The sequence below is a fragment of the Rousettus aegyptiacus genome, unplaced genomic scaffold (genome assembly GCF_014176215.1).
Source record: "Rousettus aegyptiacus isolate mRouAeg1 unplaced genomic scaffold, mRouAeg1.p scaffold_m13_p_8, whole genome shotgun sequence".
Lineage (NCBI taxonomy): Eukaryota > Metazoa > Chordata > Mammalia > Chiroptera > Pteropodidae > Rousettus > Rousettus aegyptiacus.
In genome coordinates this window covers 91,064,077-91,078,297 of record NW_023416311.1, presented here as the reverse complement: position 1 = coordinate 91,078,297, position 14,221 = coordinate 91,064,077, and the positions used below count along the sequence as shown (strand labels likewise).

The following is a 14,221-nucleotide window of genomic DNA, read 5'->3' as shown; positions in this document are numbered from 1 at the left end:
AGAGGATAATCAAACATTATTACATCTAGTTTGTTAGATAGCCTAGCATTTGCTTCATCTTGCTCTTAGAGTTTACGTTTCGGTAGCATAGTTGCATTTTGTCAACTTTCTGAGAGGATGTACCTACTATAGACTTAATAGATTTGTAGTATTGACACAAGACAGGGTTATAGTAGGTCAAATATAACTCAGTCCCTTTGGGAGGTGAGGAGAAAGGTAGGGGTGGGACAGTATGTGGGGCATGTTATTTAAAGATTATTAAACAGAAAGATTAAACAACTTGATCAGGATCAAACTAAAGTGAAACTAAAATGTAGTAAGTTGAAATTTGAGGTCAAGTCAGCTTGTTCTAGGACCAGTAAACTTTCTATTAGATTTTTCTCTACTTTCAGCCTAGCAATTCATTTAAATTCTCTCACTTAAAATAGTTTATTCCACTATTTTTATTAATTACAAAACACATTTTGCTCATTTTGTGACTCTCTTTCCTCTGGCGTTGGTAAACACACACTACTGCATTAGAAAGGTATTGGAATCTAGGCAGCTGCTAGATGTCAACTCATCGATGCTGGGGCCAACATAGAATGTTTGGATTGTTTAGGATTTCAGAAAATGAAAGGCTTTGAATTTCAGGAAGTGACAGACTTTGTAGACTATTTTTAAAAAAATATATTTAAGACTTTGTGGAAGATATCATATTTTCTTTGAGAATGTGGCAGACTACATTAGAGAGGAAAAACTAAACTTGAATTGGTCAGCATAGCCACAGAAAGCAGGACCAGGACTGATAAGTAGATGTTAGGTGGAAGGAGTCTTGGGCCCAGTTTCAGAAAGAAGTTGCCAATTAGATCCACCCAGAAATGAACTGTTATGGAGTGTGTTTTCTACTGTTAAGAGGCTCCATAACCTTCTGCTAAGAAGTGACATAGGGACAGTGTTGCGAGCTAGAAAAGCGGCTACCAAAGTAACACTCTTGAACACATTTGTGTCTTTCCACGATGCCAGGTTTATTGAGTGGAACCCTCTCGGATAAACCGATCAGGCACCCACACAGGTTAACACATAACACACACAGAGGGCAAGAACAGTCTCACATGGCAGGGGGAGGATGAAAGTCCTTGGTGTCTTCAGAGCGAGCTCTGTTGACTGGCGGCACAGACTGCTGTGTGTGGGTCCTAAGCCAGTGGCCACGAGGGCCAGAAGGTCAGTCTTCAGCTGTAGCACACTGTCTGTGATGCTGCCGCGTTAGGCCTGAGCATAGTCTAAGGTATTCAGCTTATATGGACCTCACAAGGTGGCATCCTCATGCTTATGGCTCGCGCAGATAGGGGCTATAGTTTTGGGCTGTCGGGTTACACCCTTAGGGCGTTCCCATTATGTGCAAGTTGACATTACTGTTATGGTTCCCATGGATTCATTTTGTAAACTCCCAAAAGTCTTCATTGCTTTATGCCCTATACAGACAGTTTTACTAGCTGGGAATTTGTAGTATGATCTCAGGCCCTTTAAAACTAGGTTTTTGTGCTTGCGTTTTCCATCACTATGAACATCTGAGACTTGATATTCTCCAAATCATAACACAAGGCATTCCTAAAAATAGGAAACCTATATAAAGGAGTTAATAACTCAACTTCCCTGAGGAACGATGCTCTTTGCTTAAGATGATTATAAAAACAGTTCAAGAGAAGTTGCAGTTTTAGATTTCCCACATTATGTCAGAAGTGTTTTTCAGTCAGGATGACTTTGTTTTCAAAGTGTACGGGTATTTGTCATCATGGACTCTCCAAGTATTGGTATTTTATGCAAGTTTAAGATCCTCTCTGGCTGCCTATTTTATTTCAGTGGAATAATATTTTGTTACTGGTTAAAGTAGAGTTAGTAATAGAAGAGTACTTTTGACACAAAATCCGTGAAATGTTCATCTCATGTGAAGACATTTTGCCTCTTTATTTTATTAGGTCCTTTAAAAGAGGGAGTAGATTAAATTATTTTGAGTGTAATCTCACCCTCTCCCATGAACTCTTAATTATTAATATACAGCCATTCGTCACTTTAAAAGGTATTGCACTAAGATGTAAATCTATCAATAGAAAATATCATGGGAATTCAGAAAGACAGGATGGGGCTCGTTTTGTGACACATATTCTCTCTTTCTACATTATAAATAATGAATTACAGAAATTTCAAAACACCCAACCTCCGATATCATGACCTTTTAAAGTAGTACCTGCACGAGGAGACAGAAAAGCATAGCAGGCAAAGTCCTTTCTAATTAAATTAAGGCAAAATCACTTGTATCAAAATCCATTATTCCCATTCAGTTCGTTGTATGACATTTACACTCTCACCTATGAGATCCAACAAAATCTTTCCTTGATTTTGAAACAGATCGCTTTTTCTTTACTCGAGTACTGCATAGCTTTATGTCTGTAAACCCTAGACTCTCCCTCCAGCCAGTACAAAGCGCAGGGGTGAGAAGACCAGTGTAAGAAGCAGCACATTCACAGCCGCATCTCATCCCCTCTGGAGCAACCAGGATTAGAATTAGACTATCACATGGCACCTGGGCTCGTGCTGAAGTTTATACATGATTCCTTTGGATTCTCACCCTCTAAGGTTCTTTATCCCACTTTTTTGGCATATATATATGTACACATCTATATGTGTATATGCATTTATATTGTCAAATATGGGCACTCAAGATCTATTTTGTTATATTAATAATAAAATGTACATATGGATCAGCTAGTCAAATTATAATATGTATTTACCAGCTTTTGTCTTCTCCTTAAGAATCATATTGCTGTAAATGACCTTAGAAATCTATTTCAATTATTTAGTTTACAGAAGATAGAATTGTGATCTGGAGAGCTTAATTTATCCCTGGTTACACTGCTAGTTTTTGACTGAATTAAGTTATTATACCACATCGCCTTACCACTCATGTGTGGGTCTTCCTTCTGTTTAGATGTGTATTTATATTTATTAGCGCTAAAAACAAACAAAACATTTAAAGCAAATGAAAAAACTAAGTTAATTGCATGGAGGTCAAATTTAAGTATAGGACATTTTGGTAAAATGTCACCACTGCCATAACTTTTAAAAGCTTTATTTAGAGTTTAGCAGTTGATGATTAATGAAATACAAGGAGGTGGCAAATTTTCCTTATTGAGGTTGGTAGTAGAGTTTTGTTTTTCTGAGGAACAAAATATTCCCAGTCTATTCTCCATACGTGTCCAGAGTGATTTAAAAATAAGCAAACCCAGTCATGTTGCTCCACTGAGAAAACCCCCTTAGCAGCTCCCCTTTGCCTTCAGGGATCCAGTCTGCGCCCTTAACATGACCTACACGGCACCTGGGGATCTGATGGGGTATCAGCAATATTATTGGGAGGCTAATGTACATGAGCTGTTTTGTGACTCATTCTTTGTTAGGGTTTCTGCAAGACCAATGGAGAGAGAGTCGTTTGTATTCCTATACCTGTGGCTCTCAGGAGTGACCTACATGCTGTCATCATAAGCAATGTCTCTGTCGGTTCACTATGGAATTACCCAGGCTGATGGATCTGGGATAAGTGACTCCCTAGTATTTTGGCCTGTGCTGGTTACTGAATCATAACTGAGTGACAAAATTAGTGTAGTAATTACTTTTATAAATCATTAACTGTGCAGAAGTGATATTAAAAATAAAAAGACCATTAATATGCATCGGTAGAGAAAGAGTATAGTATAGTGCTTAAGAGCAGGTTTTTTGGTTCATACTCCCAACTCTGCCACTTACTATGTGTGTGACTTTGGACAAGGTATTCAAATCTCTGAGTTTCAGTTTCCTAATCTGTAGCATTGAGATGATAGTAGTAGAACCTAACTTATAAAGAGATTATGAGAATTAAATAGGCAAGATAGTAAAGGATATAGTGATTAGAATATAATAAGCATTATATGAGGGTTAGCAATCATCATCATCATCGACATTATCCTACAGACACATTAAAGATAGTTCCGACCTATAACCATGTGCTCAGTGTCTGGCGTATACTAGGAATACAGTGATATTTTTGAATTAATAAATGATATATTCATTAGTGATTTTTATTTATATTTACTCTTTCAGATAACTATAGGAAATCATCTCAATAACTATATGATATACTTTATGTTACGAAAAACTAAATGCTGTGGTGTTCTTGTGTTGCTCAGAGCTTCCTAAGGCAGTCTGAAAAATATCTCCTACTAGGACTTACCTTATTTCTTTTTTTTTCTCTTGTTAAAGCAAATGGATATTTTTAAAAGCCTTTTGAATTTTTCCTTATAATCAGGTGAAATTAACATTTTACATATAGACATATATCGTTTTCTAGATAATAAAGTGAAATATTCTTGCCACAAAATGTCCTCATCTGAATTCAGATGAGATAGTAACACTTTGTCTTCTCAAACAGGTTCATCCCAAATTCCACTATAAACAGGCCCATGACCCAGGCACAGACACTTCCTGCGTGACTTTTTCCTATGATGGTAATGTCCTTGCCTCTCGTGGAGGTAGGTTAATATTTTCCTTTTGGATGTGTTGCTATATGTGAAATGATCATATTTAACTCTAACAAATGCCACACTGATATTTTAGTGCTTGGTCAAGCTGGCTGTGCTTCTGTTAATGCACTTTTGCCAGTCTGACTTTTTTTCTTAAAATGCATTTTCACTTGACAATGCTGTTTTATTAAAAAGCATCAAGTAAAATTTAGAAATACATACTTTTGTGCCTAAGTTTTTATTACAGCTTCGAATTCCATCAGAATTTGAAGTCTACAAGGATGACTTTGCTTGTATCTTATGGAATGTTGCAGATAATGTTCTGTACTCTTTTTATACCATGTTATAATTCTGGGTCTGGTATTTCAAAGTCTTTTATTTGTTGACCATTGATTTTTTCTTTCCAGTTCAAACACTAATTCACTTTACTTTAAAAAAGTTGTGTATACTCGATTGTTATTTTTAATAGCTACCCAGTTCTTTGTGGTCGTATTGTAAGTTTACTTATCCACAATGACATAGTTAATAAAGGTTGTTTCTAATTTTTTGCTAAATCTTTCTCACTTGGATAAGCTGCGTGTTGATAGAAGGAAATAAGCGAATAGTGGAAGCAGCTTATGAGCAAAGCATTATGGGGAAGTGTGGGACATGACTGAGGACCTTCCAGTAGGCCTATTTTGGGGAAGGGAAAAGAAACAGCAGCGTAAGTAGGTCGAAGCCATGTAACAGATGGCCTTAAATGTCACATAAAGGATCTCATCTTTACTTTATAGACCAAATTAATTTAGCACCACTACATTTAGTTATTCATCTACCCAACTACTGTTTATTGAGCAACTACTCTGAGCTAGCATTATGCCAAGTGGTGGGTATAAACTGTGACCATCATTGACAGGGTCCTTTTCTGATAGAATTTACAACCTGGTGCCCAGTGTAGTAGTGAAAATGAGGAGGAGATAAAGAGACTTGGCACATCTTTGCCCTCAGTTTAACCAGTCTGTGTCCTTTTTACCCTTGAGAATTACATTCAGATTTTCTTTCCTCCAGACAAGCCTTGTTTGTTATATCCAAACAATCCTCACTTATAATTAAATCAAAGTACATATCACATGTATCTCCTATTTACAGGAAAATCGGCGGAGGTGGATATATATAAAATACGTATTTCGATCCATGCATTCTAATCTGCTACTTGAGTCCTAAGACAACGCTTGATTAGGACTGTATATACTCTTTACTTACAAATGTGGTTCTTACCCCTAGAGTTTTTCTGAATCTACTGAGAAAGTTTTTTAAATGATAAATTATCTACTTAGAAAATCTCCCATTCATTCTTGCATCTTTAGAGTGGTATACCCAAATCTCCAAGATAGAGAGGGGAAAGAAGAGGAGAATAAGAGGGGAGCGTACTTTGAAAATTCTTCCCAGAGAGTTCTAAAATCGGCCAGCCTCCACCCAGTTGTGCAGGGCTAATTCTATTTCAGTCAAAGTCATTTTGGTGATAGTTCTTACTTTCCCCTTCCACCCTATAGTAGCTGTTAGGTGACATGTTGTCAATACAACATGTATATTCTGTTCCACCATTTTCCTTCCTGGACGTATAGAATATGGCAGTTGGAAAGCTATCCAGCAGAGAGAGTCCCCAGGGTGTTGTCAGGTGTTCCTGCTAGCTCCAGAATCTGCTGGGTTAGCGAAACTGTTTAGTGGAGGTTAATGTTTTCTTATTGTTTGAGAATTATGAGGATATGTAAGCTTTTTTGTTTTAAGACTAAAGCAAAGAGGTGAATCTGATAAAATTCTCCCAATATATGCAGGTCCCTGGTCCAGCCAGTTGTGGATTAGTGCACCTGCCAAAAATTGGGTTTCAGAGGAAGGATTACCGGGGAGAGAATGGGGATTTTTATTGAACTCTCCACTCACCTCACTTGTACCTGATACTGATTCTTTATTGGACTCGAGGGGCTGAGGCAGGTTCTCAGCTGTGGACACTGGGGAGGAAGAACAACAAAGACATTACTTATGAGTTTTTGTTTTCATTCTGGTCAGGAATTACTGAGTAGCCCTGTAGAAATATAAAAAAGTGATTCTGAAAAGAGTACTCATTATACTTTAAATAGCTTGAAAAAGCTGCACTCCCCAGCAAAGTGAAGAATGATAGCCACGGTAGAGTTACACTGGAGGGAAGGGAATCATACGGCCCACTCTCATTAATGTTAATGGATAGTTTTACATACACACTAGCAGGAAAAGAATCTGTTGTGAATTGAACTATTCTCCATTCTGATGGTTGTTAAATTAATATCTGTGTAAGAAGTCAGTTTGTGCTCAAGTATACCAGGGGAACTACCATCTGCTCTAAAATCACTCTTTAGAGTAGATTCTCTAGGGTTCTTCGCCTTTTAGCTTACAGATGCTACATCAATCTGGAAAGTAATTTCTAGAAGGCCACTTTGTTATCATTTATCTTTCTACTGTTCTAGCAACTACTGCTTTCAAGCTCCCCATACAGTTAAAAATAAAATTAAACCTGCCTATGTGCATCTCCTTTTCTCCCTCCCTTCCTTTTTCTTCCTTTGTGTACACTAAGTTTTCAAACTCTGAACTTGGAACTAATTCTTTTCGCACAATTCACTTTCTGTCTTTTTGTCATTCCTCTACCAGGTGATGATACATTAAAATTATGGGACATCCGACAGTTTAATAAGCCACTTTTTTCAGCCTCGGGTCTTCCCACCATGTTCCCAATGTAAGTAGCATAGTTTTAATATTTGAGAGGCATAAGAGAATGGAATATAAATTTATTCACCTTACTGTTAATTTATGTCTTATAGATCTTATAGAAAAGGGACTTAAAGAATAATTCGAATAAGTTTTTTGAAGGATGCATTTTATTTTTTCATTTTGCATGTTCTTCAGACTATAAAAAAATTTTTAAGTTGAAATGATGTATATTCATGTGTTTGTGTGTATATGTGTATATATTGGTTGCATGCATAGGTCTTAGGGTAGTAAAAATATTTTAAGGAATTGAATTGTTCTTTTGATATTATATAAATGATAGGGTAGGCCTACTTATTTGTTGTATACCATCGAAACAATTTTGTATAGTTCACAAGCATTATTATGTATCATTTTCTTAATTTTTTTCTTGTCGTCATTCCAGTCAATAATTCAGTTACCTTCACTTATTCAGACTGTCCCGTTCTCGGTAGCTGAACACTGTTGTTGCCATTCTACTAAGTTGACAAGTGAAGTATTTAAAGATGTTTTTGGAGGTAGTCAAGGATTTGACCTCTAAGTCCTACAATCGATGCCTAAGCAAAATTTTCTATTTTGGTAGAAATGAAATTTTACATCTCTATTAAATAATGACCAATGGAGAATGTGAAGATCGTGGGAGCATCAAATGGAAGAAGCTGTATTATAACAGATCACTAGCTCTAACAGGATCTGTTGCCCATGGCATTTATGTGCTAAGACAAACAGATGAACAAACAAACATGAACTTATAGTTGATGAGAATTTCTTGAGCTATTATGCCTGCTACAAGTAATGCTAACTACATAACTTCTCTGGGTCATGTCTTAGATTATCCAGAATCAAATGGCCAGACCTCTAATAACAAGAGCTATTGAATCATAACCATTGATTAAGTTCCAGCGGTGCAACCTACTTCTCATTTCATGGTGCCTAACTTGACAAAACTCAAATTATTTGAGAGGTGATGGTGGTAAAAAAATAGTTCCAAAACTGGACAAAATAATCAGTACTTAGCCATTAGTCATACCATGTCTATTTGTGTATAGATACTGTCGATGTCTATATCGAGTTTTTCTCATTCTCTCTTTAATTAAAAAAAAAATTATATATGGGTGTATATTTATATATATACATATAACATATATATATGTTATATATATACATATATATAACATATATATATATACACATATTCTAATGTGTAGAAGTTAAGAGCAAAGATTTTGGAATCAGACAGCCTATGTTCTAACTCCACCTACACCACTTCCTGTTGTGATCTTGGGCAAGGCTTATTTAATCTCTCTCTGCCTCACTTTCCTCATCAGTGAAATGGGAGTAATAATATCTACCTCTTAGGATTATTGTGAAGAGTAAGTGAATTAATATAAGGGCTTGACTAATTGTAAGCCTTATATCAGAGTTATCTTTTATTACAATGATCTTGTTTCTGTTTTATTTAACTCACTCTTTGTTGCACTGTTGTGGGGTCATAAGCTTATATTATAAACTCTTTTTGTCTGTAGGACTGACTGCTGTTTCAGTCCAGACGATAAACTCATAGTCACCGGTACATCTGTTCAAAGGGGATGTGGCAGCGGCAAACTTGTTTTCTTTGAGCGCAGGACTTTCCAAAGAGTATATGAAATAGACATCACGGATGCGGTATGTATTTTCTTTTCTCCTCTGCCTTGAGAATAAAGTGAAGTTTGCTTCTTAGCTATCTTTTGTTTTGGTTTTTGGCTTTTAAATAGAACATGAGCCCTGGTGCTTAGAGTGCAATGGTAGCTGCTTTTTTCTCCAACACAGGAATTCTTAGTACATTGCAGACTAGCCGATCCACGATATCCCCTTCTCTGACCCAGTATTTCCTATGGGCCCACACTTCAATCAGAATTTATCTGGGCCTGTGATGTTTCCCCCTCTGCCCCCCAATTTGAAAAAAAGCAGAAGCCGATCGTCATGTAGAAGACAGAAATGAGCTTCTCACAATGCGTATGTTTGCGAAGATTTGGGAATTGCAGATAAAAGTGAAAAGTTATGCCTTCAGATAGTGATGAAGTGCATCATTGTTTCCTAAACCTTGAAACTTTGACAGAATTCTGCTTCTCAGAGTTGTTGTCATTAAGACTCAGCTTCCAATGAGCTTCATTTCTATTTAGTTATTTGAAAGTTTATAAGACATTTCAGATTTAACTTCTACATCTAAAAAAAAAAAAAACCCTTTAGTTTTCTTTTCAGATTAATGTGAGCACTGAAACACCAGCATGCATGCATGTATTCATTCATTCATTCATTCATTCATGTCCTGAGACTGGAGCCATAAATAATATAATAATAGTAAAGAGCCCCAGAGGAAAATCTAAATTCCTTTAAAGTCTTTTGAAATATGTATTATTATTTAGATTGTGAAGCAAATCATTGTTATTTTCTGAGTATGAAACAGGCCAATTAATGTCTGTGTATATTTTCTCTGGCTCATTGTCAAATTATTTAGTAATATCCTGTATCTTAAACAGTGCTCTTATGTAGGTTTTTCCAGTTGTTTCAACTCTTTGTAAACATTTGGGACGTATTAAGCACTTAAATGATTCAGACAATTGAACAACTGTTTTTAAATCACCAGTAAAAAAGCTCCTGTCTCTAATGTTCTAGTATTACTATGGAGTCTTAATTGTAGGCCCTGAATTTGAAACCAAGGTATATAGTTAGAGACAATATAGGAATAACAATGAGACTAATTCTAGATGAATACTTAAGCTTTAGATTCTAATCTCATGACATAATTTGAAATGTGCCAAGACTAATAATACTTTTTGGGGTACATCCAGGAGCCAACTAAAACACTAGAATCAAAGAAAAACACCCTTAACTCTATCAACTTTAATCTCAAAAATAAAATTATTATAATTGGTTGTTCCAGAAGTAAGCTGTTCTGTTATGCCTTTCAACAACTGTACAATTCAGTATTTTTCTTGGTATTGTGTTTTTAAATTGTAATTTAATTTGAAACATGAATAAATTAAGGGATAGGGAAGTATGATTATACTTTTAAAGACATGCTGGATTTCTGTGTTGTACAGAATACGCTGTTTTGTTGCTGTGAGTTGCTTTTCTAGCTAGATCTTTTTCTCCGTAGCACTTAACCACCACCTCATCTATTATATATTTGTTTGTTTTTGTCTGTCTTCTTCCACCAAGATATAAGCCCATGAGGGCAGAAATTTAGTCTGTTTTGTTCACTGTGATATCCTCAGTCCTTACAACACTTCCTGGCACTTAATCAATATTTATTGAACGAGTGAATGGTAGGCTGTCAGCCCTCAGTATCCCTGGGTTTCACAACTGCATATTCGACCAACCTCAGATTGAAAATATTGTTTAAAAATTCCAGAAAATTGACCTCTAAACAACACAGGATAACAACTATTTACATAGCATTTACAATGTATTAGGTATTATAAGTAATCTAGAGATGATTTACAGTATACGGGAGGATGTACGTAGGTTACATGCAAATACTGTGTCATTTTATTAAAGAGACTTGAGCATCCACAGATTTTGGTATCTGAAGGGAGTCCTAGAACCAGTCCCCCTGCAGATACTGAGGGACGACTGTACTTGGGAAGTGCAAGTAGGTGATGCATAGTGTGGAGAACAGGTGTGTGCGTCTTTAGAGAGTGAGGCGGGAGAGAAGTATCTAGAGATGGGAAAGGCAAACTGACCTTGTCTACCATAATATGAAGGTGACTTTGCCTTGTGGCTTTACTTTTTTAAAAGCGAAGAAATGACACATTCAGATCTACGTTTTAGAAGAGTGTAATTTTTACTGAAGTGTGAAGGTTGGATTTACAAGATTTGGTGTTCATTTACATATGAAGGTTGAAGTTTATAACTTGGAAGACTGGATCAATGTTCTGTAAGGTTAAAAAAAAAAAAGGAAAGAAAGCAGGTTTTGGAAGAAAGAAAGTGAGTTCTGTTGTAGGTATGTTTAACTTGAAATGACTACCTGTAGGTCCTCTGAGTAGAGATGCTCAGTAGGTAGATGGATAGATGAGTTTGGTCCTTAAGAGAAGACAGTTTTGGGAGAAGCATTTATAGTTTATAGTTGAAATATTGGTTACTGATTATATTAGATTAAGGAAAGGGCATAAAAGAAAGAATAAGCCTTCAGAAACCCAAGCATTTATGGGATGAGCAAATGAAGAGAAGCGAACAAGGGAGAAGGGGTTATTAAGTAAATAGAATAGACCATATATTGAATTATCTTAGAAAAGCCAGAAAATATTCTGATATACATTTTAATAAATGGGTGAGAGAGAACTTCAAATAGGGACAAAGGATAAACTTTAAATCATTGATTTAGGATTTGTTTGTTTGTCTTTTTTTGTTGTTAACATCAGGCAGCTTTGTTTTCTGTTTATATTGTAGGATGGTATATTAAAGAGACTTTAAATTGCCCTGCCCCTTTGATCTATTTTCTCAAGTTTTAAGTCTTCTTGGAGTGTAAGAAAATAAATGCATCCTTTGGAATAGGTAAAGAGAGTGGACATTTTGCTATAGAGCCAAAAAAAAAATACCTCAATTATTTTATTTTTTTGTCATTTAAAACCAAGATAGTCATTTCTTTTATAAATATCGCACTATGCTGTAGTTTAAATTTACATAAAAGGCAGCATCTCATATTCTTAATATCAACATTTAGTGGTGTACTTGTTTGACTAGGTACAGACAGTGGTGACTTTAGGTCTATCCTAGATATGTCCACTTACTTCGGTAAAGTGTGATTGATTGTATTCTCCCCATACCCTCTTCTAAAACAAAATAAACCCCCAGATAGTTATGTTCTGGAATGTGAAGCTCAGCAAGTGTATGGAAGCAAACATTGTTTTTAGTCAGGGGATGTTAGAATCTATTTAATTAATTTCTTAATAACTAAAAACTGTCCTGCAGTCTTTACAATAAATACCTTTTTAAAATATAACAATTAAATTTCCCATGTTTATTTTTTGTAACAGACATAGAAAAAAACTGGTTATAATCTCACTCTGCATTGTCATATGCTCTGAAAATTTTGAGTTTACAAACTCACTTTTGTTTTTGTGTATGATGAGACCCTAGGTTTTTATATATTATAGAAGTAATATACAAAATATGATGTTTCATATATAATAAAAGTAATATATTGAAAAGAGTAAAAGACTTCTACTATATTTTTTTGTATCGGAGTAAAAGAACAGACAAAATATAATTTGGAGATGACATATCAATTAAAAAAATCATTATGTTTAGAAGAAACAAATTTTTTAAATGTTTTCAAAATTCCAGTTATTTTGAGAAATGCTCTGAAATAACATCATAAACTATTACCAGCTTATTAATATGTCATCAAACTATCATTTATTGCAGAATGACTAATAGAATTTCCTTTTTAACGGATATAATTCAAAGGACAGTTTATATTAACATTTATGTTCTTTAATCCAAACATAGTGAAATAAAATTCTTTAGACCTGGTATTATTTAAGATGGTGGCCTCTTTACCTTAGTTGCTTTTGACAATAATTTGAAAGAGATAGCAGGCATTTCCTTGGGTAAAAAGAAAACAGATGGAAAGGAAAAAGCCAGAAATTTCACGCCTGATTCTGACTTCTCTTCTGATGTGTTTGTTTGCTTAGATACTTTGGTGAGGTACCTCTGTTTCTGTAAACACTGATTGAACAAAGTGAGGGAAAGAAAGAAAAAGAGAAACCCTTATTTTAAAAACAATTATAACATCTGGCACAATTGATCTAACCGAAGGGAAGGGAAATTTGCTTTGATATTTTCAACTAGACTGCTTTAAGCATTTCAAAGTTGATTGAGAATTCTGGTGTCAACATAAGAAATATAAGAGTAAAGGTTGTTTAAAAGAAAAAAAAAATTGTTTGCGATTACCTAAAATTTTTTTAATTCAGGAACATTTTTTAACCACCAAAAAAAACAGATAGCAAAGAACAAAGTATATATTAGGTGTCTGCTTCTTTCTACCACTGCTCCAGAATATCCCCTTCCTGTGAGAAATGAAATTTATATTATGCGCATGTCATTTATGTTCATTAAAAAAAATTCAGAATATCTAGTATTAGTATCTTCTATCAGTTTGAAGTCTTGTTACTAATTTTTTCATGAAGTCAACGCTGTTGTAGTTAGAGCAAATATATATTCTGGCTCTCCCTTCCTGGAACTTTATCAGTTATTTTCATTTTCATCAAATGGAGGAAATTGAAATAAAAATGACTTTTATATTTGTTATTAATATTATCTCTGGTCTTCCCCTAAAAGATAAGGAGAACTTGAAGTTTTTCTACTAGATTTATTCATTCATTTAATCATTCACTCATTTATGTACTTACTGCAAGCTGTATCCCTGCCCCTTATTATCATGGGTATTGATTGAAAAAAAGTAGTTATTATTAAAATTATGTTAATTAAGGTATAATTGATAAATTTACTAAAAGGAGGGGAAATTTTCTTATTTAACACCCATATGTCTGATTATAGAGATAGCCTATAGAGGAGAAAGCGAGGTCCGTATTTTGTAAAAAACTGATTTATTTAAAAAAAAAAACATTTTCATGAGAATATCAACTATATTTTCTTCTCTAAGTGAACTTCTGAAGAGAACTTGAGTGTATATTATTTTTTTTTTGTAAAATCTGATTCTTTATATATACATTAAAATGAGGGTATCAGATTAGCTTTTTGTTTTTTAATTGTATTTTACTGATTATAAAAGTAGTATATTAAAAATGTAAGAAATTGACAGTGTAGAAAAGATCATTAAGAAAGTAAATACCATATCTAATCACATCACCCAGATATTATTCCCAGATATGACATTTAAATTAACAGATTTCAATGTCCAAGAAAATTACTATGTTTGTTAATAT

General features: G+C 34.7%; 1 protein-coding gene across 2 annotated transcripts in view; it reads left to right on the top strand.

Annotated features, from left to right (window-relative positions):
• WDR70 (WD repeat domain 70) overlaps positions 1-14,221 on the top strand; it is a 228,362-nt gene that overhangs the window by 179,759 nt on the left and 34,382 nt on the right. For both annotated transcript variants that reach the window (XM_016142476.2, XM_016142475.2), the window contains exons 11-13: positions 4,442-4,541; positions 7,194-7,278; positions 8,816-8,954. In XM_016142476.2, coding sequence (XP_015997962.1) covers positions 4,442-4,541; positions 7,194-7,278; positions 8,816-8,954 — 324 coding nt within the window. The remainder of the gene's footprint in view (positions 1-4,441; positions 4,542-7,193; positions 7,279-8,815; positions 8,955-14,221) is intronic.